The sequence below is a fragment of the Meriones unguiculatus genome, chromosome 2 (genome assembly GCF_030254825.1).
Source record: "Meriones unguiculatus strain TT.TT164.6M chromosome 2, Bangor_MerUng_6.1, whole genome shotgun sequence".
In the NCBI taxonomy this organism is placed as follows: domain Eukaryota; kingdom Metazoa; phylum Chordata; class Mammalia; order Rodentia; family Muridae; genus Meriones; species Meriones unguiculatus.
This window is the reverse complement of record NC_083350.1, coordinates 51,251,911-51,279,780: the sequence shown is the minus strand read 5'-3', so window position 1 is coordinate 51,279,780 and position 27,870 is coordinate 51,251,911. Positions and strand designations below refer to the sequence as shown.

The 27,870-nt window shown below is 36.6% G+C and overlaps 1 protein-coding gene across 9 annotated transcripts in view; it reads left to right on the top strand.

The window, feature by feature from the left end:
- Positions 1 to 27,870, top strand: part of Ankhd1 (ankyrin repeat and KH domain containing 1) — a 107,522-nt gene that overhangs the window by 23,410 nt on the left and 56,242 nt on the right. For 7 of the 9 annotated variants that reach the window (XM_021651687.2, XM_021651684.2, XM_021651691.2 and 4 more), the window contains exons 6-14: positions 865 to 1,098; positions 3,055 to 3,149; positions 6,707 to 6,944; positions 7,195 to 7,386; positions 11,889 to 11,998; positions 21,418 to 21,505; positions 23,317 to 23,444; positions 24,070 to 24,213; positions 24,878 to 24,980. In XM_021651687.2, coding sequence (XP_021507362.1) covers positions 865 to 1,098; positions 3,055 to 3,149; positions 6,707 to 6,944; positions 7,195 to 7,386; positions 11,889 to 11,998; positions 21,418 to 21,505; positions 23,317 to 23,444; positions 24,070 to 24,213; positions 24,878 to 24,980 — 1,332 coding nt within the window. The remainder of the gene's footprint in view (positions 1 to 864; positions 1,099 to 3,054; positions 3,150 to 6,706; positions 6,945 to 7,194; positions 7,387 to 11,888; positions 11,999 to 21,417; positions 21,506 to 23,316; positions 23,445 to 24,069; positions 24,214 to 24,877; positions 24,981 to 27,870) is intronic. The other 2 variants (XM_021651685.2, XM_021651692.2) reach the window with 1 other exon arrangement.

Sequence of the window (27,870 nt, the reverse complement as noted above, 5' to 3'; positions counted from 1 at the left end):
AATTCCAGGATAGTTCTAGTCTACATAATAAGACTATATGAAAAACAGTGTAGGTTTTATTTGGTCAAGAGGAACAGTTTTTCTGCTACAATTTTTTTTTTGTCCCAGTGATATAGCTCATAACTTTTTCTTTATACATAATATATCTCCTGTTTGTTTGCTTGTTTGTTTTTAATTTTTTGAGACAGGGTTTCTCTTTGTAGCTGGACTTGATTGTAGATCAGGCTGGCCTTGAACTCAGTGATCTGCCTGCCTCTGCCTCGCTGAGTCCTAGACAGTTAAAATGCATAGCATTTTGTATTGGGATTTGAAGAAATTCTGTCAGAAAATAAAGACATGCTTTAGGGCTGGAGTAATGGCCCAGTGGTTAAGAGCACTGACTTCTTCCAGAGGGCTGGGGTTTAATTCCCAGCACCCACATGGCAGCTTACTACTGTTAGTAACTCATGTTCCAGGGGATCTGACATTCTCACACAGACGTACATACATGCAATCGAAATACCAATGTACAGAAAGTAAAAATAAAAAAAAATAAAGATATGACAGTTAAAAAAAAATACTGAGCTGAGGATGCTTTTTACACTTGTACTTCCGGCTACACATGAAGTTGGGGCAAGAGAATTGTGAATTCCAGACTAATGTGGGTGGTGTGGAAAGACTGCAGGGATGGCGTGGAAAGAGAACATGTTTGTCTAGCACGTGTGAGACCCTGGGTTGAATCTTTAGCACGTACAAAAAACAAGAAACAAACATATAACTTGAGATAGAGTTGTGGTTTATGCTAAGAAATTGGAGAGAGATAAGTAGAACAGTAGCCTGAAATCGATTGTCTCATAATTTTGTATTTTTCTTATTCTTTGTTAGGAAACACTGCATTAACTTATGCTTGTGCTGGAGGATTTATTGACATTGTAAAAGTACTTCTTAATGAGGGTGCAAATATAGAAGACCATAATGAAAATGGACATACTCCCCTAATGGAAGCAGCCAGTGCAGGTCATGTGGAAGTTGCCAGAGTTCTTCTAGAACACGGTGCAGGCATCAACACTCATTCTAATGAGTTCAAAGAAAGTGCTCTGACGCTTGCCTGCTACAAAGGTACTTTTCATACTGGAGTATCTGTAATTGTTTTTATAGCCACCTCAAGTATTGAAGTATTGCGATTTGAGTTAACTGTATATTCCTTCTTTACCTCAGTATTTGAATTAACTTCATATTGTTTTTTTTCTTATGGTATAAACTTATTTTATAAGACGTAAAGAAAGCCCATTTTAATCTGTATTTAGCGTACTATCCCAATATGTATTTATTTTTTTAGTTCATTTAACTTTGATGTCAACCAAACAACTTAAAAATTTAAGGATTTTCATTATTTAATACTTTTTGTTCTATATGATTTTTCCTTTAAAGAGTTATACACAGATGTACTGATAGACAGTTGATATAGAAAACCTGAAAAATAAGATGTACCACAGAGAAAAATTTAGATGACCTGTAATAGTCCATCTAAAGGTGAAAAAGCATGTAAACAGTATGTCCAGTGTATTTTTAAGCAAGTTTTAAAAAAAAACATATAAAATAAAATGATTTACCAGTTTTATAGTATGTTTATTTAGAGGTGTCATGAATATATACTCATCTCAATAAATGTTCTTGTAACACAATTTTTGGTTATCACATAGTATTTCAGTTAGATTTTCTAGATTGGTTTGCCTGCATGTACCACAGAATACAATGTTCTGTACAGAAGAGAAACCCAGAAGTAAACTTACTTGTGCTAGTATTGCAATTTAATTTTGTCATCAAGATCCAGGAGTGTTATTTTTCTGTTGTACATCCTAGTATGTGGTTTCTGTCCTGAATGTTAAGTGTAGTCCAGAAGGCAGTTAGAGCCAAGTAGTCCGTATTTTAGGATGAAGAGGGTAAGAACAAAGCGGCAACTGCCTTCCAATTAACGTTCCTTTTAAGAAGTCCTTGTAGAAGTTTCGCTTTGTACCTCTCACTGCATTTTACTGGCTTCCCTCTGCTACAAGGAAGGCAGGAAGATAGTCTTAAAAGTTAGGCATATTGCCACCTAGATAACATTTAAGTCCTGTTTTTCAAGAATAATAAGAATTGATGTTGAGTAGGGAACTCAAAATCTCTGCCAAATACATGAAGTGGATACACCATAATTTCCTTTTGTTCCCAGGTTTTTTTTTTTTTTGTTTTTTTTTAAACTATCACTTAAAAGCACTGTGATAGTGCCCTTGTGCAGACATTTTTGCCTAATCCTCTGATTATTTCCTTAGGATAAATTCTGGAAGTGGAATTGGTGGGTCAAAGGATATGGACATTTTAAAGGCTTTTGATAAGATATTTCCAAACTGCCTTCTAGAAAGGTTGAACCAATTTACTAGGTGTCTTAGACCACTATGTTTCTGAGACACCCTTTACCCACCTTACACCCTCTCTAGTACTGGACATTATCATTCTCTTTATTCTTTGCCATCTTGGTAGCTAAAATAATTGTCTCATTTAATATCTCCTCTGTCAGTTTAATATCCATTTATATATCTTGAATTACCATTTTATATCCTCCACCTATTTTTACACTGTAATTGTTGGTATTTTTTATTGACTATTAAGTTTTTTTAATTAAATGTATCAAGAAGATTGGAATTATTTTTAAATGGAATTTTTTTTTGTTTGTCTGCTCATTGACACAGTGAGGTTATGGTGATTTAAAGCTGTATTTCTATAAAATATGTTCTAATATACTTTACCTGGCTTTTTGTTTGGTTCCAGTGTTTTGTAAGTTTACATAAATTAAAACTGAGAACAAACATGAAACATAACTAGAAATACATACTTTAGAAAGTCAGTCTCTAAAACTTAGACAGTATAACCTTATTGAAAGTGCACCTACTTAATTGTCTTTAGTTGGCTTTGTAAAACTGTCATTGGTTAAAATTAAAAATAAAACTATATAAATTGTATATAGACATTTGAAAATAAAACTCTTCAACCTAATACTCATATATTTAATTAATAATTTTTAACCTTATTTTTAAGGCCATTTGGATATGGTTCGATTTCTGCTTGAAGCTGGTGCAGATCAAGAGCACAAAACTGATGAGATGCACACTGCCTTAATGGAGGCTTGCATGGTAATTTAATTATGCTCACTTGAAATCTTGTGGGAAAAAATTCATATTTATCTGAAAATTATTATTGTTGTTACTGTTACTGTTGTGTTTGTCTGTGTTCTTATTGTTGTGTGGGCCTATGTTCTTGTGTGTGTACAGGTACATATGCCCTTCGAAGCCCAGAGAACAGATAACTGGGTGTTGTTCCTCTGTAGACTGCATCCAGTCTTGTTGAGGCAGGATCTCTCACTGGCCTGAAACCCCACTATTATCTACTAACACACCTAGTTTTTTTTGTTTTTTGTTTTTTTTTCAATTTTGGTTTCTGGCGACCAGTCTTATGCCCTCATGCTTAAAGGCAATCACTTCAACTGATCCCAATCTCTAGCTAATGTTTGGCTTGTATTTTTAACCAAATTCTAAATAAAAAACAGGTAATGCTTTAATATGTGGACTTTAAAGGATTGAAGCAACTTGTAATCCCAGTGTAATGTTTTTAGTTTTAAAATTAATATTTCATTTATTTTTTACATTAATTTTCCCTCTTTATTTTTTTTATTTTATAAGTATTATGGGTATATTTCCTGCATGTATGTCTCTGCACCATGTCTGTGCAGTGCCCATGGAGTTCAATTGAGGGTGTCAGGTCCCCTGGAACTGGAGTTACAGGCAGTTATACTCACTGTGTGGGACTTGAGAATTAAGCCTAGAACCTTTGGAAGAACAACCAGTTCTCTTAACTGCCAAGCCACTGCCCCAGCCCCAAATATATTATTAATAAAACTTAATTTTTGTGATGTTGGACATATTTCCAACATGTTTAGCTCTGTTGTTTTGTTCTCTTATTTGTCTGACTCTAGCCCACATTGGTCTGAAATTCACTATATAGCCAAAGCTAGTTTGCTGTGATCCCCCTGTCTTAGCTTCTTGAGTGCTGGGATGACAGGTTGTGAGCTACCATGCCCTTCTCTCTACATTTTTATAGCTTCTATAAAAATTCAGTGAGTTGTTTCAATGGGTAAAAACTGGACACACAAACTGAATGACCTAAATTCGATTCCCAAAATCCATGATGGAAGGTTCTATTGTGAACCATGTTCCATTCCTTAGCTCATTCATTTATTGACTGGATAAATTGTGTGGCTAATGCTGCCAAGCCTGACAACCCAAGTTCCAACCCGCACTGGCCTTCAGTCTTTGTAAGCTCAAGTTAAGGAAACATGAATATTCTTTTTTTAAATACAATAATACTTAAGGTCTTAGAAAGAATATTTGAACAATATTTTTTAAAAGACAGAATCAAAACAAACAAACAAATAAAAAAAATGACAGAATCTTTCTACATAGCCCATAGAACTCACTATGTAGACCAGGCTATCCTTGAACTCGGCTTCCCAAGTGCTGGAACTAAAGTCAAGCATCACTGCCATTTTAGGAATTTAAGAACTTGGAAAAAAAAAAAAGAAAAAAAGAACTTGATATGTAGACCAGGCTGGCCTCAAACTTACAGAGCCCCACTTTCCTCTGCCTCTCAAGGGCTAGGATTAATTTTTTAGTTTTTAAGATTGACGTTTTAATATGAAGTTCCCTAATGTTGGCATTTGTGTCAAAAGTGATTAAAAATTGGCCAAGGTTCCATGAGATAGCTCAGCAGGTAATGGTGCTTACTCTAAAGCCTGATATCCTGAGTTTGACCCACATGGTGAAAACAGAATCAATTCCTACAGTTTGTCCTCTGACCTGCACAAACATTCTTATTTTCTCTATATATCCCACCAAGCCCTTCTCCCTGTCTTCCCCCTGTCCCTCAGTACAAAATAAATTAAAATATAATAAAGAAATTACACATATATATGAATTATATCTTAAATGTTGACTTTCAGTATTTATTTCTTCTAATATGTGTGTCCATGGGTTTGAACTCAGGTTTTTAGTGTTGTATGCCTGTGTGTGGTGTGCTTATAAACAAGTATTAAAGCCAATATAAAGTGTGAAGTCAAGAATTTAAAACCGGCCAGGCAGTGGTTGCTCACGCCTTTGATCCCAGCACTTGAGAGGCAGAGGCAGCAGATCTCTGAGTTTGATGGCAGCCTGGTCTAAAGTTAGTTTCAGGACAGCCAAGGCTATATAGAGAAACTGTCTTGAAAAAACAAAACTAAAACTGAGGACTGAGGGTCTGGAGAGATAGCTCAGAGGTAAAGAGTGTGTCTGTGTGTCTTAGTCAGTGTTCTATTACTGTAAAGAGATAGAACCAAGGCAACTTTTATGAAAAAAAGTTTTCAGTTGGGGGCTTGCGTATAGTTTCAGGGTTAGACTGCTACTGTGGCAGGAGTATCACAGCACATATGGCACTAGGGCAGTAGCTGAGAGCTACATCCTGGCCCAGAGACAGTAGGCAGAGAGAGAATCTGGGCCTGCTGTGGGCTTTTGAAACCTTAGAGCCCACCCCCAGTGACACACCTTCTCCAACAAAGCTGTACCTCTTAATGCTACTCACTAAGAACTAGGCCTTCAAATAGATGAGTCTATGGGGACCAGTTTCATTCAAACAATCTGAGTCTTAGTGCTCAGGCATATTCATATTCTAGCACCTATGTGGTGGCTCACAACTGCCTGTAACTCTAGCCCTGAGGGATCCAGTGCCCTTTGTTGTCTTGGCATGTGGTGTCCGTAAACTCACAGGCACACAAATATACACATAAGCAAAAATCTTTAAAACAAACAAAAAATGTGCAAACTAGAGTGGAGCTCAGTGGTTAAAATATGGGCTTAGCATTTGTAAGACCCTGATGAATAACTTGTCCATAAATAAAAATATTTATCTTACGTATTTAAAATATTCTTTTCTTGGTGCAACAAGTCAGTGAGGCAAAGACAGAGCAGCATGAATCCATAGGGACTTTGCTAAGTGACATAATCCCAAGTGGTAATGATTTCACAGTTCATAATGTTTTTGTTTTGTTTTGTTTTTCTTTCTTTGTCAAGCCTTTGTTTCTAAGGAAGATCTAATACAGTTCCTACATTTGAAAATAAAAATCCTCTAAATTTGAGTAAATGGTTTTATTTGATCTGACAGGTGTATGACCAATAATTCTTCTTGAGGTGCTATTAACAGGAATTTGTTAGCTTTTTTTTTTAAATTTCAAACAATATAAAAATTCAAAATTATTTGGAATTGTGATTATTTGTTACTAGTTCAGATTTGTTTTAGAGAATTTTTCAGCTTGTGAAAATTAAGGTAATGTAAGCATTAATTTATGTGCATTGATGTTTTGCCTTTGTATGTTTGTGTGAGAGTGTTGGTGCCCTTGGAACTGGAGTTACAGGTAGTTGTGAGCTGCCATTTGGGTGAGAGGGATTGAATCTGGGTCCTCTGGAAGAGCGGTCAGTGCTCTTAACCACTAAGCCATCTCTCCAGCCCCTTAAACATTTAAAAAATAGTATTCATGGGTGTTAGGTAAGGCTCAGGTGGCATGATGATAATGTATGATATCTAAGCTACATTAGCTTTCTTTAATCCCTTGTTTGCCTCTAAAATCTCTAAAATTGTTTCTTTGTTTTACCCTGAACATCTGCAGGATGGCCATGTAGAAGTGGCACGTTTGCTTTTGGACAGTGGTGCTCAAGTGAATATGCCTGCGGATTCCTTTGAGTCTCCGTTGACTCTAGCCGCCTGTGGTGGACATGTTGAATTGGCAGCACTGCTTATTGAAAGAGGAGCAAATCTTGAAGAAGTTAATGACGAAGGATATACACCCTTGATGGAGGCTGCTCGAGAAGGGCATGAGGAGATGGTGGCACTGTTGTTGGCACAAGGTAATGCAATTGTGTTTTATTAAGTAACCTCCTTAGGTGTTTTGGGTATCAGCTGAAGTAGATACTGTTTTTGCACTGATGAGAAAATAAATTTTCTGTAGCCTAGGCAAGCTTTGGACTTTGAATCTTACAAAATTCTCGATACTTTAGAAGGCTGAGCCTAAGTAGAGATGGTAGATGATTGTCAGCTTATTTGAAAACTGTATTATAATTCTCTCGCAGCTAGTTCTGTCTTTTGTTGTGCTTTTAGGTGCAAATATAAATGCCCAGACAGAAGAAACCCAAGAGACTGCTCTTACGTTGGCTTGCTGTGGAGGCTTCTCTGAGGTTGCAGATTTCCTGATTAAGGCTGGGGCTGACATAGAACTTGGCTGCTCCACACCTCTCATGGAGGCGTCTCAGGAGGGACACCTGGAGTTGGTTAAATATTTGCTGGCTGCTGGTATGTGGCTTTGAAAATGTCTTCATCACAGAAAGAAGAATACAAACAATACTTTATATGTCTCAAATCTAAAAACGTTGAACTAAGAAATAGAGACTACAGTGGTGGCTATCAGTCTAGGAATAGTGTAAGGGGATGAAGAATATATAGCAAAAAGGGGAATTTTGGCGGAGAGTGCCAAGGTTCAGTGACTTACCTTCTGCATAGAATGGTAATGCTGCTTAAGAATAATGGAGTGTTTTATTAGTGTTTAAAGTTTCTATTTAGAGAGAGAGAGTATGAGGATCTTAGTGCAGGCATGCCTGTGCCACAGCACATATGTGAAAGAGAGGACAGCCTTGACTTGATTCTGTCTTTCCACTATGAATTTCAGGAGTCAGACTCAGGTCATCAGGCTTGCTAAGCTATCTTTTCATCTCCTAATTCAAAATTTCTAATATGAGCAGACCATGGATGTTTTTATCACTAAGGCATAATATATATGTAATAGATAATAATTAATGTGATCTGATTATTTTAGTGTTCATAATATAGCACTGAACTCCATAAATGTATATAAGTATTGTCTGTCTATTAAAAATAAAATTAGGGTTAAGGATGTAGCTCAGTATTAGAGGCCTGCTTAGTATGCATTAAGCTCTGGCTTTGTTAGCTTGCCATGCATCTCTAGTCTCAGGTACTGGGGAAGCCAAGGATGGAAGATCACCTGAGCACAGCAGTGTGAGGCCAGCCTGAGCAGTGTGAGGCCAGCCTGAGCAGTATTGCAAGACCTTGTCTTTAACGGACTTCTTACTATTGTTACTATTTGCTTAGTGTTTGCTTATAAACTCTCCATTCTCTTCTTTTGGAAGAAAATTCTTCGTGCTTAGTCTTTGTTGGTGAGAGGAGATGGCTATGGCATGATACTTTAAGTCTGCTTATTTCTTGACTTTTCTAAGTTGCCTCAAAAAGAAAATAAAGGGGTCAGGGAGAGAGGACCCTGCTGGTTAAGGCACTTGCCATGCAAGCGTGAGGGTCATTCCCAGCAGCTATGTAAAAGCCAGGTGGGCCGGATGGCCACCATGTAAGCCCAGGGACAGGGAAATGGACAGGGAATCTGCAGAGCAAGCTGGCTAGCTGGACTATGGCAAGCTGCAGATTTAAAGACTCTACCTCAGTGTATAAGATAGAGTATCATTAAGGAAGAAAACTGATGCCACCCTTTGGCCTTTACAAATATGTTCTACACATAGGTATACATACACGTAGACACATAGACACATAGACACATATACACATATACCACAGTCATACATGACCCCAAAAAGTGAGAAATAGGTTATTGGAAAAGTGCTTGTTTCAAATATTTGTGCTTTATTTTTTGTTAAGTAATATCAAGCAATAAGTATATTTTTTTAGAATATCTGTTGTCTGTAGTATATGCCAGAAAAAAGTTGATAAAAAGACAAATTTTGTCTTTTAAATGTTACATTGAGTTTCTTATTTTTATCCAGGTCTGATACATTGTTTTATTTTTTGTTTGTTTTGTTTTTGAGACAGGGTTTCTCTATGTGGTTCTGGCTATCCTGGAACTTACTCTGTAGATCAAGTTGCCCTTACAGAGGCCACTTAGCTAGAATTTCAGTTCACAGAGATCCACCTGCTTCTGCTTCCCAACACTGGGATTAAAGGGGGCTCCTACCACTGCCCAGTTCTGATACATTATTTTAAAGCTGAATTCTAAAATGGTGGTACATGCCTGTAGTCTCTGCATTGGAGAAGCAGATGAAGGAGGATCTAGCCTGGTCTATAAATTGAGTTCTAGGCCACATAGTGAAACCTGTCTCAAAACAAAACAAAACAAAAGAACTTTATATAGGTGGAAGCAGGAGGATCAGGAGTTCAAGACCATCCTTGTCCACAGTAGAGTGTATCTGAGCTACATGAGATTATGTATCTACAAACCAAACATAAAACAAAAGAACTTCTGAATATTAGATATTTTACTTAGCTTTTATATTATCTTTATTAATTGCCTCTAGCAATTGTGTTATTAAAAATAATAGCTGGGTGTGGTGGTGCATGCCTTTAATCTGAGCACTCAGGAGGCAGAGGTAGGGTGGATCTTTGATTTCAAAGCCAGCCTGGTCTACACAGCAAGTTGCAGACCCTGTGTAAAACAGTGAGACCCTGTGTGAAAAAGAAAGGAAAAAAAATATTAAACTCATTCTGTTTGTTCTGTCTCTTTTGAGTCTGGGACTCTGTAATATATTCCTCTTAACTCTTAACTCAGCCTTCTGGGGAGGATACCTGGCTTATACAATTTTTTTTTTTAATCTTGAAACTAAGTGATGCACAGTTGCTACATAATCTCACCAAGCTAACCTAACTAGCATTCAGTAATTAAACCTAGAGGCCCTGACATTACTTTCTGTTGAGTCTCAGTTGATTTATCATATTTGGCTCCTGCTATTGACTTGAAAGGTAAAGTTTCCAGAGTTTTCAGATTAGAATGATGACCCCCAACCTCAACCAATCCTTTTCTTTTTTTTTTTGGCTTTGGTTTGAGTGTGTTTTATTTTTTGTGACAGGAGGCTAGTCCTGACTTTAAACTCCTGTTGCTCTTGCTTTCGCATCCCAAGTTGGGGTCACAGGTATGCCCTGTCATGCTCAACTTGTTACCCACCCAATTTTAATTCATGGCCAATCTTATTTCATGTATATACTTCCCACTTCCCTCGTTTTAAAATAATTTTTATTTAAAATAAACATTTATACTTTTAATTTTATGACATACTTATTAAGTTTTATGTACTGGATGAGGTTGTGCCTTCCTTTATTCCCAGCACTTGGGGGGCAGAGTTAGTAGGATCTCTGTGAGTTCAAGGCCAGCCTGGTCTACAGAGCAAGTTCCAGGACAGCCAGGGCTACATAGAGAAACCCTTTCTCAAAACAACAGCAACAACAACAAGCAGGGTCACTGAGTTGCCTGGCTGGCTTCGACTAGATGGGCCTCCAACTCACAGAGATCCTCCTCCATTGTGCTGGGATTGAAGGTGTGTACTACCATGATTGACATGCATAAATTTTTTTTTTAATTTGCAGGTTCTTTGTATCCTTTTTTTTTTTTTTTTTTTCCTTGAGAATTTTTTGTTGTTGTTGAACATACGGTGAGCTTATTCTTTAGGCTTTCTTCTATATACATTTTGCTGATTGTCTGTGATTATACTTGACATTATTTTCTTTTTCCTTATATTTTCATGAATTAATGGTTAATTCTAGAGGGAGGCTCAGTTGTGTTCAGGTAGAATTTTTGAAGATAGGAAGACCTACTCAGCAATATTTCTATAACTTCTTCAGTGGGTATCTATCTGTCTTTTTAGTATCTGTTTTTCTCTCCTTTTTTATAGTGTCAGTCATTAGCTTTTATCACAGTTTAGGTCCCTTAGATTATGAGATTATGAGAAGTTGCAAAGTAGAGGTATCCTAGAATTCTGTTACTCCATTCTTGTTCATTAGCTGGGGCTTTCTATAAAAAGAAATTACCCTTAATCAAAATTTGGTAAGAATTCATGTAGAAATTATAGGATAAAGTTTGCCTTGACTTTCCTCCTCTTTTATTTATCCATTTCTAAAAATGATAAGATGATCCCATAGTATTCTTAAAAAGTAGCCAGTGTTACTGGGAGAGAGAGGAGTGTTTTATTGTTTGGTGTTTTTTTAAAATTACTGTTCTGTGTGCATATTTGTGTGTATGTGTGTGTTCAAAAATGCACATGAGTACATGGTCACAGGTATTCCTCAGTGTCTATGTGGAGGGCAGAGAACAGTTTCATGAAGTCAGTTTTTTTCTTCCCCCTTTTACTTTTCTGTGGGTTCCCACAGAAACACATGTTGTCAGGCTGGGGTAGTATTGCGGAGCTATGTTACCAGCCTTTATTTTTAAGGTCCTTTGGCCTCCATGACTTTTTAGTTGGTCAGGATTAGGAAGTATATATTTTTATTTTTTTATTTATTTCTTAACATATTTTTCTTAAACATTTAAAAGAAGTGTCATTCATGTTTTACTGCCAATTTATAACTGAGGTTTTCATTTAACTTAGATAATTATTGTGTTTCTCTTAACAAGAAAAATTTCCATTTTTACTAATGATTATTCACTTGATTTGGACCATAATATTCATAGAACTGTTTCAGGATACAGATCAACATTAATATCAATATGAATATTCATTGTTTAAGTTTTTTGGTTTTGTATATTATTTAAGGTGTATTTTATCAGATATACATGCAGATTCTCTGCTTTAAAATCATTTGGCTTATTGTTTTGTTGTAAGGCAAAACATGTTTTTGTGAAGTTTAGTTAAAGGAAATAAGAGAAGACAGAAAGGGAAATATAAATACCTAACTATATTTTAATGTTGTCTTCACATTTTGAATTCTTCAGTTTCACCATTTTGTAAAATTGGACTAATGTAATTCTACAACTCTGGAGTAAATGTGTGATTTTATTTTTTTCCTAGGTGCTAATGTACATGCTACCACAGCAACAGGAGACACAGCTCTAACCTATGCTTGTGAAAATGGACATACAGATGTTGCAGATGTTTTACTTCAAGCAGGGGCCCATTTAGTAAGCTATTTTGAATTTCAAATATTTATGCATGAATGTTAATACTTATTCATTTGTATCATTTGAAAACATTGGTAATGATCATAGGGATTGATAGTGTGGCTCTTTGGGTAAAGGTTTTGCTGCCAAGACTTGACAACTTCAGTTTGATTCCCAGAACCCACATGGTAGAAAAAGATAACTCGGGGGCTGGAGAGATGGTGCAGAGGTTAAGAGCATCAGCTGTTCTTCCAAAGGTCCGGAGTTCAAGCTCATAGACATCTGTGGTGAGATCTGGTGCCCTCTTCTGGCCTGCTGCTGGCACACATGCAGGCAGAATACTGCATCAATCAATCAGTAAATAAATAAACAGACAAAAAAAAATCCTAAGGAAAAAGATAACTCTCAGAAGTTGTCCTCAAACCTCATGTGTGCATGTGGTCACACACACATTCATTCAATTGGCTACCGTAAGTTATTGGATATTTCATATGCATTTGAAAAGCATGTTTAATAGAAAATACTGTTTGTTTTCTTGGGTAAAACTATCAGTTTCTCATCCTACTCCCATTTAACTTGTACTTTTTAAACTGCTATTTATTACATAATGTCATAAGATTCAGTTATCTATTCACAGAATAGAATAAACTGTCAGTTCACTTGGGTGATTCTCTGACTGCAAGCATTTGAAAGCAAAGCTGCTTCTGAAGACAGTTGAGTGGTGGAGGGTCTGCCTGACATCTGCAAGGCCGTAGGTCCAGCCCCAGCATGACAGAAGGAGACAAAAGCCAATACATCTTCCTAACAACATTACCATATTTTATTTTATTTTTTTCTCTTTTTGTATTTGGCTTTTCATAGTATCAAATTAAGTGGCAAGTGCATATGTATTGTAAATCTTAGAGCTATGAAAAATTATAAGTAATACAATGAATAATTATAATGCTTATATGTGTGAGACATATATAGCTAGAAATAAAGGGAATTTTAAGTTTTACTGATTTTGATAAACTAATACAAATACCTTTTAATCATTTCCATAAGAGATATCCTCTAATAGATACCTGAGAATATTGTTGAAAAGTAATTGAGTAAAGTGTATAATATTGTTATACTATTTCTACTAATTCTAAGTGCTGTAATGATGAGCATTATTCATTTTGGTTTGTTAAGACAGCGTTCTGCAGTGTTTTCTGGCTGGCCTGATGCTATGTAGACCCCAGGCTCTTTTCTTAGTCTACCACATGCTGGGGTTACAGGATAGTGCCACTACACCCCAAGCACTCATTCCTTTTTTTGTTCTAATAAGTATATTTTTAAATTTTAATTAATTATTATTGTATATGTGATTTGTGTAAGTGCACAAATGTGAGGGTCAGAGGACACCTTTGGAGAGTCGGTTCTCTTACGGGATCTAGAGATTGAACTCAGGTCATCAAGTTTGTATGACAAGCGCCTTTACCTGTGGAGCCATCTGTCACTCCACAACGTGTGGAGGTGTGGGTGTGGATGGAGGCCAGAGGTTGATGTCTTCCTCCATCACTCTCCATCTTTTATCTTGAGGTAGAGTCTCTCAGTTAAACCTACAATTTACCAGTTTGGTTAATCTAGCTAGCTGGCTTCTCCTGTCTCTGTCTCCCATGTGCTGGGATAATATCAGACCACACCATATAAACTTGGCATATATGTGGGTGCTGTGGATCTGAACTCTGGTCCTTATGAGTACACAGCAGACTCCCTGCTAAGGTATCTCTCAGCTCTAGCACCCATTCTTCTCAAGCAGGATCTGCTGTATGAGTTAACATTTCTGGGAGATACCTGAGATTATGATAGATCTCAGTGTGCTGCCTTTCTGTTTGTTTCTTTTTCTTTTCCTCCTCTTTGTCTTTCTTGGTGTGTGTATGGATGTGTGTGCATCTTAAAATTTTATACATTAAACATTGGAAAAGTAACTAAAGTCTTAATCATTTCATCAGATCACTAATGTGATATGAATAGGTAGAGAGAATGGTTTACACATGTAACCTGAGTACTCTGGAGACTGAGACAGAAGGATTGTTGCGAGAGTTCCAAGCCATCCAAGGTGTGAGAGTCATAAAACAGACTAATCAAATCAAAAGAAAACCACAAAAAATCTGCTGTATTATTCTTATTTGTAAAATGAAATGTTATACCATCTTTAGAATATTTTACTATGGTCATGTAAATTTTACTGTGGTTGTTAAAGAGTTTAAGGAAAATTCCGAAGGAGTACAATACAGTATAGTAGAAGTGCCTTTTCTTATGCTGAGAAATAGTAAACTTGGGTCATGTTTTGTTTTGTCTTGTTTTGTGATATGGTCTCATGTTACCCAGGCTTTCTCTGAACGAGCCATGTAATAGATATGGGTACCCTTGAAGCCCTGGTGTTCTGGCCTTTACTTCCTGTGTGTAGGTGCTCAATTCCAGTTGATACAGTGACTGCCTAGTATACCTGAGGCTTCAAGTTTGATTTCCAGCACAGCATAAACCAGATGTGACACACACTACACACACATGGGAACTGAACCCTGGTTCTCAGCAAGAGCAGCAGCAAGTGCTTTTAATTGTTGAGCCATCTCTAGCCACCACTTTTCCTTTTTAGTGAGATATTTGAACAGATGAATTGTAGTTAAGTGACTGAAAGAATCTGTTTATATGATTTGTAAAGATCATGTTAATCTAGTTACCTGTCTGCAAGCATGGATGGGTTATGTGGTCATAAAATGAAATCCTTGAAAAGATAAATTTTTAAGGTATAAATTATTACTGGTAATGGTGGTGTTATATAAATTTTCTTCAAATCTTTGTGTTTATGAGTCTAGAGGAATGGGTTTGCAGAAGACCTGAGTTTGGTTCCTAGTACTCTTGATGGGTGGCTCACAGCCATGTGTAACTTCAGTTCTAGGAATCCTCAAACACCTGTACTCATGCCCAGACCTCCTCACCATATACATAATTAAAAACTAAAAGCCTTATATGTACTAGATGTATCATAAAACATACCATTTTTTAAAATTATTTATGAGGACTGCTTACCAACATATTTTACAGAGGAAGAGTTTATCTGTTTTAATAGATGAGAGTTGTTATCACTAAAATAAGCAATTAATACATTGTCTATTTCATTAAAAAAGAATCTAACATTATAATTTCAAATCATGGGCTGAAGCAATATCTCAGTGGTAGAACACTTGCTTTGTTTATGGATTCTTTCCTAGTAGCAGAAAGTGAAAAAATGGAAATCATCCATCTCGTTTTTTTTTTCCCTCATACAGTTTCATGCTACTTAAATAGGTCGAAAAAGTAGGAAAGAAATTTTTCTTGATGTTAGTACTCAATTATGAGTATGAATATGATTATGAGTATGAATATGATTCCTTGGGTTACTTTTTGTCATTTACAATTAAGTTGACTCACAGTTTCAGAGTGTTCAATTCAGAATTGCTTTATCTTGTTTGTGTGAGCAGAGCATCATAGTATAAGCATGAGGTGGAGGGTGCTCTTCATTTCTTGGCAGATATTAAATAAATAGAAGTTTTATTTTCATAACCATATTATTGTATGTCTGTACTTAATTTGCTTTGCTTTTGTGCATTAATACTGTACTACATGGGGGGCTGGAGAGATGGCTTAGTGGTTATGAGCATGGTCTGATCTTCCAAAGGACCAGGGTTCACTTCCCATCACCCACCTGGCAGCTCACAATTGTCTGTAACTCCAGTTCCAAGGGATCTGATACCCTCTCACAGTCATACATGTAGGCAAAACAGCAATGCACATAAAATAAAAATAAATAATTTTAAAATATTATACATAGAAAATAAATTCAGATCAGTGTTTAGTATGTGGCTTTCTAAAACTTTCTTACCTGATACTTTTATTAGCATTCATTATACACAATAGTGGGTTCAATTATGACATTTTCAAATACATAATGTATTTTGATCATATTTATTCCCCCCTTTCATTACCCTCCCTTGTCCCTTTCCCATTTTTCACTGATTTCCTTCCTTTTCCAAAGTAGTCTCCCTTCTACTTCCGTGGGTTTTTTTGTTGTTGATGTTGTGACCCAGTGAGTTTAGTTTAGGGTTGCTTACAGGTCTTCATGAGGTTTATTTATGGGAGCATGGGCAACTTACCAGTAGCTACACCAGAAGAAACTGTCCAGCAACCATTAACTGCCTCTAGGTCCTCAGGGAGGGATGGGGCCTTGTGAGGCCCTACCCCCCAGCAACTGTTAACTGCCCCTCCCCCTTCCATAAGGGAATGTTGACAACTCAGTCATGTGTAGGTCTTATGCAGGTAAGCACAGCTGCTGAGTTGATGAGTAAAGATCTTGTCATGCCACAGAAGACAGCATTCCATAAGACTCTACCCCTTCCTTCAGTTCTTACATTCTCTCTACCCTTCTGTGCTATTCCCTGAGATTTGGGCTGGTGGGTGAAGAATGGTACCCATGCCATGTAGGGCTAAGCATTCAACAGTCATTTATTCTTAGCACTTTGCAGTAACACCAACCACAGCAAAATGAAGTGTCTTTGATCAAAGCTTCCAGAGTAGCACTAATCTATTGACATAAGTGTAGGGTTTTTTGCTTTGTTTTGTTTTGTTTTTTAATGTGTATGCCATGTGTGTAGGTGCCCCGGGGAGGCCAGGAGAAGCTGTCAAGGTCTCATGGAGCTGCAGTTACAGACCTGATTTGGTACTAAGAAGAGAACTCTGGTCCTCTGAAAGAGCGAGTAGCCCTTTTAACCACTGAGCCATTTTCCCAGTGCCTCAACATAAATATTTAGAGGTCATTTTGACCATTCACAACATGCCCATATGGTAAAACAACAGTAGTTGCTTCCTGTCTAGAGCTTGTGAGCAGGATGAGTCACATTTAGGTTTGAGTAGGCTTGAGTAGGTTGTTGTTGTTTTAAAGACAACCCCTGCCTTCTGGAGTGCTGGAATCATAGGCGTGCACAAAGCATACCCAGACAGTTATTTAAAGTAGCCCATGTTCTTTTGAAGTTACATGTCAAACAGGAATAATAGATCAAATTTTTGTTCCATTTCTCTTTTTATAGAAACATCAGAATAGGTTTCATGATGGATACTTTGTACTATAATGTTTGAACTGGGTTTGCTATTAGTTGAGATTACTATGGGAGGGAACAGGGAGAGAAACTGAGTACTTGACTGTCAGCTTCAAATCATGTAATTATCTCGGTACTTTTTTACTCAGTCTGTATCATAGGAACATGTGCACTAGGAGGTTGGAGTTACTTGTAAGTGAACACTTTTCAGACCACATTTTTTTTTAATTTGGTAGAGATCCTGTTGACTCTAGTCAATGATTAAAAAGCATTAAACACATTTATAACAAAAGGGAAAACTACAAAGCTAATCGTCTTAAAATAGCATTTGATTTTTTTTCTTACACCTCTTGACATCTTAATTATCCTTAGTGAGATATTCTAAAATGTTATTCCTGCTTGAAACTTTAGTTTTCTTTAGAGACCAAGGCAGGGGTGCCTGCAATTTAGATTAATTACTTCCTTACAAGAGTTATACTAACATTTTATTAAAAGACTATTTTATTAAAAGACTATCCTTAAAAAAAAAAAAAAAAACTCTCGTCAAGCTTTCTGTGTTAGGTAGCTAGCTCTCTCTTAGGGGCCAGCCTGTTGTACATACTGAGTTCTAGGCCAACTGAGGTTACTTAGTGATTATCCTGTCTTAAACAAAACCGCTTATAGCAGTGTGGTGTCTATCTCTGGAGGCAGAAGTAGGGATTGAAGGACAGCTTGGTCTACACTGTAAGTTCCAGGACAGCTAGGACTACATAGACAGACTTCGTTGCAAAAATAAACAAAAACCTTAATGATCATAAGATTATAGTCTTTATTAGTTAGGATTGTTTTACTTGAAAATGCACCTGAAGTGCCAGCGAGAAGGTCTTCACAGCCAGATTTAATTCTCATTTTTAGGGCAAGATCCGTAAGTTTATTTTTTTTCTTTCTCAAGACAAAAAGACTATTTTGAGGAGCACAGTTTCAAGCCAAGGATTAGATGATAGTGGCCTTTGAGGCTTATAAACTGCTACCACATAGAGTAGATATTATAGGTAAATAGAACTTGAGATGTTTGAATTCAAGGTAAGAAATTTACAGACTTTGTTGACTGACAAAATCCTCTTCAATTTAAAAATATTATAATGTCTCAATAGACAGAGTTGCATTGCTAGTGGTTCATTTCCTTAGTGTTATTTGTATGTAGTATTTTTTTAATCTCCCAGAAGAACATAAAAGTTACTGTTAGTGAATCTCAAATTTAACTGAGCAACCTTCTACTCATTAATTTCTTGATTAAATATCACAAGCAAAATACACATGAAGTAAAAGAAGTCCAGTTGGTGACTCAGCTCAAGCAGAAGAACATTTTCATTGCTGAGTGTAGTGGAAATCCCAGCACTTGGGAGGCAGAGGCAGGTGAATCTCTGAATTTGAAATTTGAGACTAGCCTGGTCTACTGAGTGACTTCCGTGACAGGAGAAAAAATGCAGCACAGTTGTTTCCCCCCCCCCCCTTTTGATAAGGCACTATCATTTAAAAATTAAACTGGAGTATTGAAAATAAAGTTCAGTTTTGTAATACAAAAGTTTGGCAGGAAGTATCAGGTGGTAGTGGAATTGTGTGTTCCTGACAATTAAAAAGAAGGAATAACAGCTGTGACATGCTTTCTCCATCTTACTGAAGGATCTTTAGCTTAAATTGCCTAAAGTTGTAGATAGAGTAAATATGGCCACAAACTGTGGTTGCTTGACTACTGATGGCATCAAAAGTATATTCAAGCAAGGCATGGGAGCTTATGCCTATAATTCCAGTAACTAGGGGGGCAAGTCAGTAGGATTGCTATGAATTCAAAGCTAGTTTGGGCTCTGTAGAATGAATTCAAGGCCAACTTGGGCTATTGTGTGAGAGATCCTGTCTCAAAACAAAAACAAATAAAAAAAAATGTGTTCATGATTGTTTTCTGTACTTGTGTTTGTAAAAAGACAGAGAGGTGCTGATGAGTTTGTGTTGAAAGCTATTCTGGTATACTACATATAATAAACATGGTAAATATTTCCATAGCCTTTGTTTAATAAACCATATGTTTAAATGAAGCTAACAAAAGAAAATAGGTGTATAGGTGATTTTTTTTCCTCCATTATTGTTTTGTTTTCCTTAAGTTTTTTTTTTTACATTTATTTCTCTTCTGTGTGCATACAATCACGTTGCCCCTGTGGAGATCAGAGGACAACTGAAAGAGTCAGTTGTCTCGTCTCCTTCCACCCTGTGGCACCAGGGCTTGAACTCCGCTCATCAGCTTAGGCTGCCAGCACCTTTATCTACCATATCAGGTCACTTGCCCTTTTTGGAGATGGAGTCTCAAATAGCCAAGTTTTGCCTCAAGTTCTGCATGCAGTTGAAGAAGGCTTTCAATTGTTTGTGTGCCTCTACTTGTGGGTGCTAGGAAGACAGGCACAAACCATGGATACATAGTTTTGAAATAGACTTAAATGATAGTAAATAAAATGTGCAGTAAAGGAAAATAAAAGAATTCGGATAGAAAAGCTAGACAAAGTCTTTTAGACCATTTGATGTCTTCACTGTATATATTTTTTAATCTAGATGGCTAGAAATGCTAGTTGCCTACACATAAATTCAAAATCCATTTTAAAACTGGATTATTTTAGCATTATCTATAGCTACTCATTCTCTCATAACTTAAGAGTTAGTAAAAAATATTACCTGATCAACATGTGTAACAATAAAAAGTCAAAGTAAACTAATTTTATCAGTAGTTGAACAATATACACAACCTGGACTTCATAGCCACTTCTTTCTTAGACATAGTGGGTAGGATGTATTTGTGGGCTTAGTGCCTCCAGGGCCTGAGACAGAACAGTTGTGGTTTTGAGGCCTGCAGACCCTGTCTCAAAATAAAATTTAAAAGAAAAAGTCCTTTTGGATTGGAATTTCTTTTGCTGCAATCCAGTTTAAACTTTCTCATAGGCTGATAATCCACACTTATTTAACTTTTTATTTACTTGATGTTTATGTGTGTTGTGTATGTCTGCACACCACATGTGTGTTTGGTGCCTGGGGAAGCCAGTAGAGGACATCAGATTTCCTAGAACTAGAGTTAGAGAAGCTTGTGAACTACCATGTGGGTTCTGGGAATCAAACTTGGGTCCTCTGAAAGAACAGCAAGTGCTCTTAACTACTGAGCCAACCATCTCTCTAGCCCCCACACTTAGTTTTCCCTGTTGACAAAGCACCTTTTTAAATTGAAAGTATGGCAGCTAAGTGAGATAAAATCTGTCACCATCACCTTTTCAGCCTTTTCTTAGTAATAAATCAACTGGAACAGCAAAATTCTCATTTACATTTGTAGTATAATTGAAACATGAACCTGGAGGATAGGTAAGAAAACTCTTCATAGAAGCAAGTTATCAGCAACAATTTCACTACTTAGGTGAATGTAGTAAGAGTTTGCACACTAACCGTACAAGTTCCATTGAGTGCCATTTGATATATAAGGCCTGGTTAGAAGTATTCTTGTAGCTGGCAAACTTTCTAGAGAAGAAACATGATCTTGCTGCTAATACTATATCTTTTGTCTTTAACTATTTAAGTGTTTAGTTTCTATTCTTAAAAAATTCTGTCCATTGTTATATTTTCCCCCTTACTTATAAAATACTATAATGATTTTCTATAGTATCTTGTTTTCACTTTCTAGTAGAATCCTTTAAAGTGTATGTGTGCATAGATGTATGTATGCCACACACAGAGAGGTCAGAGGACAACTTCCATCTTTTGGTAGAATTTTTAATGGCTTTTAATAAAATATCTGGATCCTTTTAATCACCTTACAGGACTTAAGTTCCCCCCTCCCAAAGAGTTCAAATGAATAGTTAATCTAATTGTAATTAGAAAAATGAAGTTGTGGGCTGGAGAGATAGCTCAGAGGTTAAGAGCACCGGCTCTTCTTTCAAAGGTCATGAGTTCAATTCCCAGTAACCACATGGTGGCTCAAAACCATCTATTATGACATCTGGTGCTCTCTTCTGGCACGCAGGCATCATACTGAATAAATAAATAAATCTTAAAAAAAAAAAAAAAAAGAAAAATGAAGTTATTGGAAACCCAACTAAACATTAGTGTTGTTATCTTTAATGATTATTGTTGGGTATGCAAGGTTGAATTTGCCCATGATAGCTTATGCTATCTAGTGTAACTGAAGAGAGTCTATACATTAGAATAATTGAGGTTGGTAGTGTAACTGTCCACATGAGTAAGTATTAAATCCTCATTGTTTATCGTATCATTAGTGCTGGGTCCTTAAATGTTTAATTAGTTGACTGATTTGTTTTTTTGTTTCTTTAATAGGAACATGAATCTGAAGGTGGAAGAACACCTTTGATGAAAGCTGCAAGAGCTGGTCATTTGTGCACTGTTCAGTTTCTTATTAGCAAAGGTAAAGCAAGTTCAGAAAGTGGTAGTTTTCAAAAGCCTTCCATTCCTGAGAAAAATCTTGGTGGTTAAAAATAGTCAGACTTTTTGTCGTTATATTTATATATAGTAAACATAGAGTTTGTGAGGGTGCTTACTAGAAATTTCCTTATTAGTCTTTCGGTTTTTCATCAAACAGTATATGATTGTTCCTGAAAACTGGAGAGGGTAAATGTAAATGACCACTGTTCTCCAGTAAATATTGGACACTTACAAGGCAGTTTTGCTGCAGACTCAGGTGGGAGATGCTGTACTTTTTGTCAGACGGTTGCATTAACAGTACACAAAGGTCTTTTAAAAAATATGCCATGAAGGCTGTGCATGGTGATGCATACCTGTGCTAGCATGCAGAGAAAGGCAGATGGAGCTCTGTGAGTTTTAGGCTGACCTAATCTCTAGAAGTTCCAGGCCAGCCAGTGAGATCCTGTCTCAAATAAATAAGTAAATGTTCCTTGAAACAGTATGGTTACATAAACAAGACCCACATGGTGACACTACCAATAGGCATCCCAATAGGGATGGGGAAATCTTACAAGGCTCAACCTTATAAGTTAGATCAATAGCTACAGGCAGTTTATGGCTGCTGGGGTGAGGGGACAACTATGAAGCAGATGGATAACTTCTACAGTTCTCTTGTGCTTCTATAATTAAATAGAACACCTAGTCATATCCAGCAACAACCTGCTAAGAATATAATTAGAATTGCCAGGAATTAAGAACACATCAAATACCACCTTTCTAGGTTGTAGCAATTGCTAAGTGATTCCATTGTCTGAATTCAATTATTAAACAACTCTTTTGTTGATTATTAATATTTAATATTAATTTATCTTTTAATTAAACAGCAATTATTCCTAAACCAGCTGTATACCCAAATTACCACACAGAGACTAGGATTTATTTAATTAACCTAGAACACAATTGTGGGCAATAATTACTCCATCCTAAACCTTCAAACATGCATAGCTTCTCCCATTCAGATTTCTCACATTCATTATACTTGCTTTTTAGACATATTTTAGGTCCAGTTGGTTCATCTCTCCTGCTGTTTCCAGGTCCTCTCCTCCCAGCTCTCTCTCTCAGATCCCCTCTCACTTGCTTCTCCCTCTTCTTCTCCGGACTAGGATGTCCCACTCTATTTTCTCCATTGCTCAGCATTGGCTTATTGTTTTATTGACAATACAGAGAACAAATGGTGGCATATTTACACAAAATTGAGACAGGTGGTGCTTAGAATAAGCATCACAATCAGTGTCTGGATTGAAACCAGAGAGTGGGGTAGAGAAATCAGCATTTGAATGAACAAGGGTAAATTGTATACATTCCACAAGAACATTATACCAACACAACTTAAAACATAATTTCATGTTTTAATGTAAGATCATTCATTATTGTCTTGTCTTTCTCAAAAGGTTGTCTTTATGGGATTTGGGATTATTTTAGTTGAAGATTAAACAAAATACAACAGTACTTTGGCTTGTTTTTTTTTTTTTAGTACTTTGGTTTTTTGTTTTGTTTTGTTTTCTTACGTGACACCAGTTTGGAGTCAGAGTTAGTAGTTACCACGGTAACTGAAAAGGGTGCACATCATGGGACTTAAGGGTCGTGGATAGTGTTCTATTTCTTGATCTGAGTTCTAGCTACACAGGTGTGTTCTCTTTGTGAAAAGTTTTAAGCTATATACCTATGATTTATATACTGTTTTGTATCTATTATACTTGAGAAAAATCTTTAAATGATGTTATAAACTTGATTTCGCCTGTTTTTCTTTAAAAGGTGCCAATGTGAATAGGGCTACAGCCAATAATGATCACACGGTAGTGTCACTAGCCTGTGCAGGAGGCCACTTGGCAGTGGTTGAACTACTGTTGGCTCATGGAGCTGACCCTACTCATCGACTCAAGGTATTCTACTTTTTCGGTTTTGTTTGAAACAGGGTTTCTCTGTAATTCTGTCTGTCTCTGGAGCTCACTTTGGTCTCAAACTCATAGAGATGCTCCTGCCTCTGTCTCACAAGTGCTGGGATTAAAGGGCTGCACCACCACACCCAGCCCAAGTTATTCTTCTTAACTACAGTGTGTAAGTAATACTAGCTGAGTATGGTGGCCTATGGCTATAATCCTTTCAGTGAGGGTTCAGTGAGGCAGTACCAATGTCAGTGGACAGCCAGCATGGAGTCAGTATTGAGACTGTGTTTCCAACAACAACAAAATACAAACAAAAAAACAAGCAAACAAATAAAAACCACCAAATAATAAGATATAATTAAAGATATGCTTGATATTTCAGTGCTTAATAGTTATTACTATCAATGATACTTGAACTACCTATGGTGGCATAGTGTTTGGGAAACCAAAGCAGCAGGATTGCCTGGAGTCCAAAGTAAGTTTTAGGCTAAATAGCAAGAACTGTGTCTCAAAACCTGAAAGTAAAATTAATACTTATGATTTTATATGATTTACTAAGTAATTTTATCAGAGTATAAGAATAAATTTTATAAAGAATTAACTATGACCATTTCTTTCTTAGGATGGATCAACAATGCTGATTGAGGCTGCGAAAGGTGGCCACACTGATGTCGTTTCGTATCTGTTGGATTATCCCAACAATGTTCTCCCGGTTCCTGCCGCGGATGTGTCTCAGCTCACCTCTCCGCCGCAAGATGAGTCTCAGGTAGAATGAAATAGACTATTTATCGATATAAGTGTTCTTTGAAAGGTTTTGTTTAATGAAAGCAGTAGTTCTTTTCTGTTTAGTCAGCCTTGAAATTCATAGTATACTCCAATTCATTAAATAGGTTAGAATTTAATTTTTCTTTTATTCATGTGGAATTTGAACAAAAGTAAATTAGTCAATATATAGTGAGTATGTGATATGTACTTCTCACTATAATTGGGACAGCAAGGCTTTCACGTCAAGAGATAATAATGTTAGTATTATTTAACCTAAATCATCAAGCACTTATAGATTGTTTTGAATCTTCTTATTCATATTCCCAGAAATTATTTTTGGTGAAGACTTTAAAAAATTTTAAGCTTTAGTAAATAAAGTAAGGGGGTGGGAGAGATGGTTCAACAGTCAGAAGCACTTGTTATTCATCATCTATAAATTCGATTCCAGAGGATCCTATGCCTTCTTCTGACTGCCAAGAGCACCAGGCTACCATGTAGCACATAAATACATTCAGGCAAACACTCACAGACATAAAGGAAATCAATCTAAGAAAGAAAAAAGTGAACTTGATGGTATATGAAGAAAACAAAGTTTTCTTTGTTTTATGTATGGACCTTTGTTCCTCCTGTGATCTGAGATGACTTTTTCTGAGTTGACGTTGTAGGTTCCACGTGTACCCGTACACACACTTGCCATGGTTGTGCCTCCCCAGGAACCCGACAGAACCTCCCAGGAAACGTCTCCTGCCCTTTTAGGAGTGCAGAAAGGTTAGTTGTTGAATTATTTTCCTTAAAATTGATACTTTTTCAATTGATAAATTATAGTTTAATAGTACATAGGCACTTAATGTACCTGTGGCTAGTTGAGATGCATAACTTTGACAAATGTCAGTAGTGTTAGAGGATACTTAAATAAGATAGTCCAAAGAATTAGAAAACTGTCTTCCTTTTTTCCCTGCTACCATACTGCTAGATGTAGTTTTCTATTGGCCATACATATAATTACTTAAGAAGCAAATTAAACTTTTTATTACATTAAAGCAGAAAAATTTGTCAAGCCTTTTTTTTTTTTTTTTTTTTTTTTTTCTTTTCCTTCTCAAGAGAGGCTCTTGCTATGTAACTGTGTCTGGCTTAGAACTCACTAGTTAGAACAGGCTGGGCCTGGTCTTGTGGCAGTCTTTCTGCCTCTGCGTTAGTGCTGAAAATATGAGCATGTGCTACCACACCCAGCTTCTATTTGACAGTATTTTAGCCAAACTATAGTGTAATAATAAAAATGTGTGCTGGCTGCCTAGTATAACTTTATAGCATCAATGTACTTAATGAGAAAGAGGTTGAAATGTTGTATTCAGTTCATATAATGTTGGAATATAGTGGATGAGCTGAACAAATAATTATCAGTCTGTGAACTTGGATGATTAATTATCAAAATGTATGTGAATAAAATCCAGGTGACTTTCTAAATGACTTATATTTTTTGGCATTGAAGACAGGGCTTCACATTGTAACCTAACCTGTCCTGGAACTCTCTATGTAGTTCAGGTGGCCCTCACTCCTGCTTTTGCCAGTCTTCTTGCCTTAGCCTTCCAAGTGCTAGAATTATAGGCCTGAGCTGCAAATGATTAAGAGGAGTCTACACTGTTTGAAGGAAGGGTTCAAGCTTATTAGCTCTGGTTTTGTTCTCTTATTGTTTCATTTGAAGACGTGAAAGTATCTTTTCTTGATAACTATATGTTGTAATATCTGAGTTTGCTGAGTTTCTAGGATATTAAAAACTACATAAGAGTTGGAACTGTTGTATAGTAGTGAAACAATTATGTAGCATACATGAGGCCTTGGTTTTTACCACCAGTACCCTCTGCCCAAAAAACTTACTATAAAAAATTTATGAATACATCTTATTTAGTATACCATAAAGACTATTGAAATCACAACTCAATATGTAAGTATATGGCAATGTAGCCACCATGCCTGGATTCCTGATGTTTTTAATCTTAGCAAATAGAACATATATTTTTAAAGGGCTCTGAACATCATAACCAGCTAACAGCCTTTTCTAAAATATTTTAAACTTCTTGTTTTTGTTTTCAGATGGAGATAATTATTACTGTGTTCATGTGTTTACATGACATATGTGTGGGGATACATGTGCTAGTAGCGCATGTAGGGAGATCAGAGGACAACTTTGTGGAATAGGTTCTGTCCTTCCAACTGTGGTTGGGTTCTAGGGATCAAACTCGGGTCACTGGGCTTGTTTTGTGGTTTGTTTTTGTTTTGTTTCTCAAGACAGAGTTTCTCTGTGTAGCTGTGGCTGTCCTGGAACTCGCTCTGGAGACCAGGTTGGCCTCAAACTCACAGAGATCACCTGCCTTTTTCTCCCAGAGTGCTAGGATTACAGGTGTGCTCCACCATTGCGCGGCCAGGTCATCAGCCTTGTAGCAACCACTTTTGCCTTCTAGGCGACTGTGGTTCTACTTTTCTGTTTGTGTGTTTGTTTGTTTGTTTGTTTGTTTGTTGAGTTAGAATTTCATTGTATGGTGCAAGATAGAGCTCCACTATCCTGTGTCTCTGCCTCCCAAGTACTGGATTACAGGTTCATGTGCCCATACCTGATTTGTTTTTGTATTTGAACGGCTAAACCCTATTAAAAACTGTAAGACTTAGGGCTTCAGAAATTCAGTATTCATCAGGAATTCACTTTTAGAAGCTCACACAAAATTATAAAACAACCAAAAACAAACAAACAAACAAAAAACAATCTAGACGCACTGTTCAAAGAGGAAATAAGTATTTTAAATCTAGAGCTAATGTGTAAGCAACAGAAAACCTTGGGTGGTGATCTTTATGTTGATATTCATGAGTACTGTTTTTGCTTAGAAACTATCTTATACTAGGAATCCACTTATTTCCTCCATTCTGGTTTACTATTTTACTGAGCGGTATAAAAATTAACTAGCTTTATAAAGACACTTATTTTAAATCACTTGCGGGCTGGAAAGTGGTTTAGTGGTTAAGATTGCTACGAAGAGAACCTGAGTTTGATTGCCAAGACCTATGTTGGGAAGTTCACAACTACTTATAACTACAATTCTAGGAGTTCAAATACCATTTCTGTCATCCATGGGCACGCATACACATAAATAAAAATAAAATAGTTCAGAATGAAAAAGTCATTTGGGTCGGGTATAGTGATGCAAGTCTTTATTCTATCACAGAGGCAGACAGATCTCTATGAGTTTGAGGCTAGTCTAGATTATATAGCAAGATCCAACCCAGCAACCCAGTCAGGGAAACAGCAAGTGTCTGTCTGGGGTGGGGGGAAGGTTACTTGATGTTAAAAAAGCAAACAATGGATATGGATAGTCAGGTTATAAAATTCCATCTTAAAACCAATTGTATTTTTAAATTACATTGTATTTATCTTGTGTATATGTGTATGGTCACACACATGATGTTGTAGGACACATGATGTCAGAGGACACTTTGCTGTGTTTCTGTGGTATATAGAAACCCTGGATTCAATTCTTAGCACTGCAAGTGTAAATTTTGTTGTTTTTCTTCTTTTTATTTGTGGTACTGAGTATTGAACCCATACCTCTCACACAGTAGGCAAACACTCTACTACTAAAGTGTATGTGTCCTAGCTCAACGTATCTTT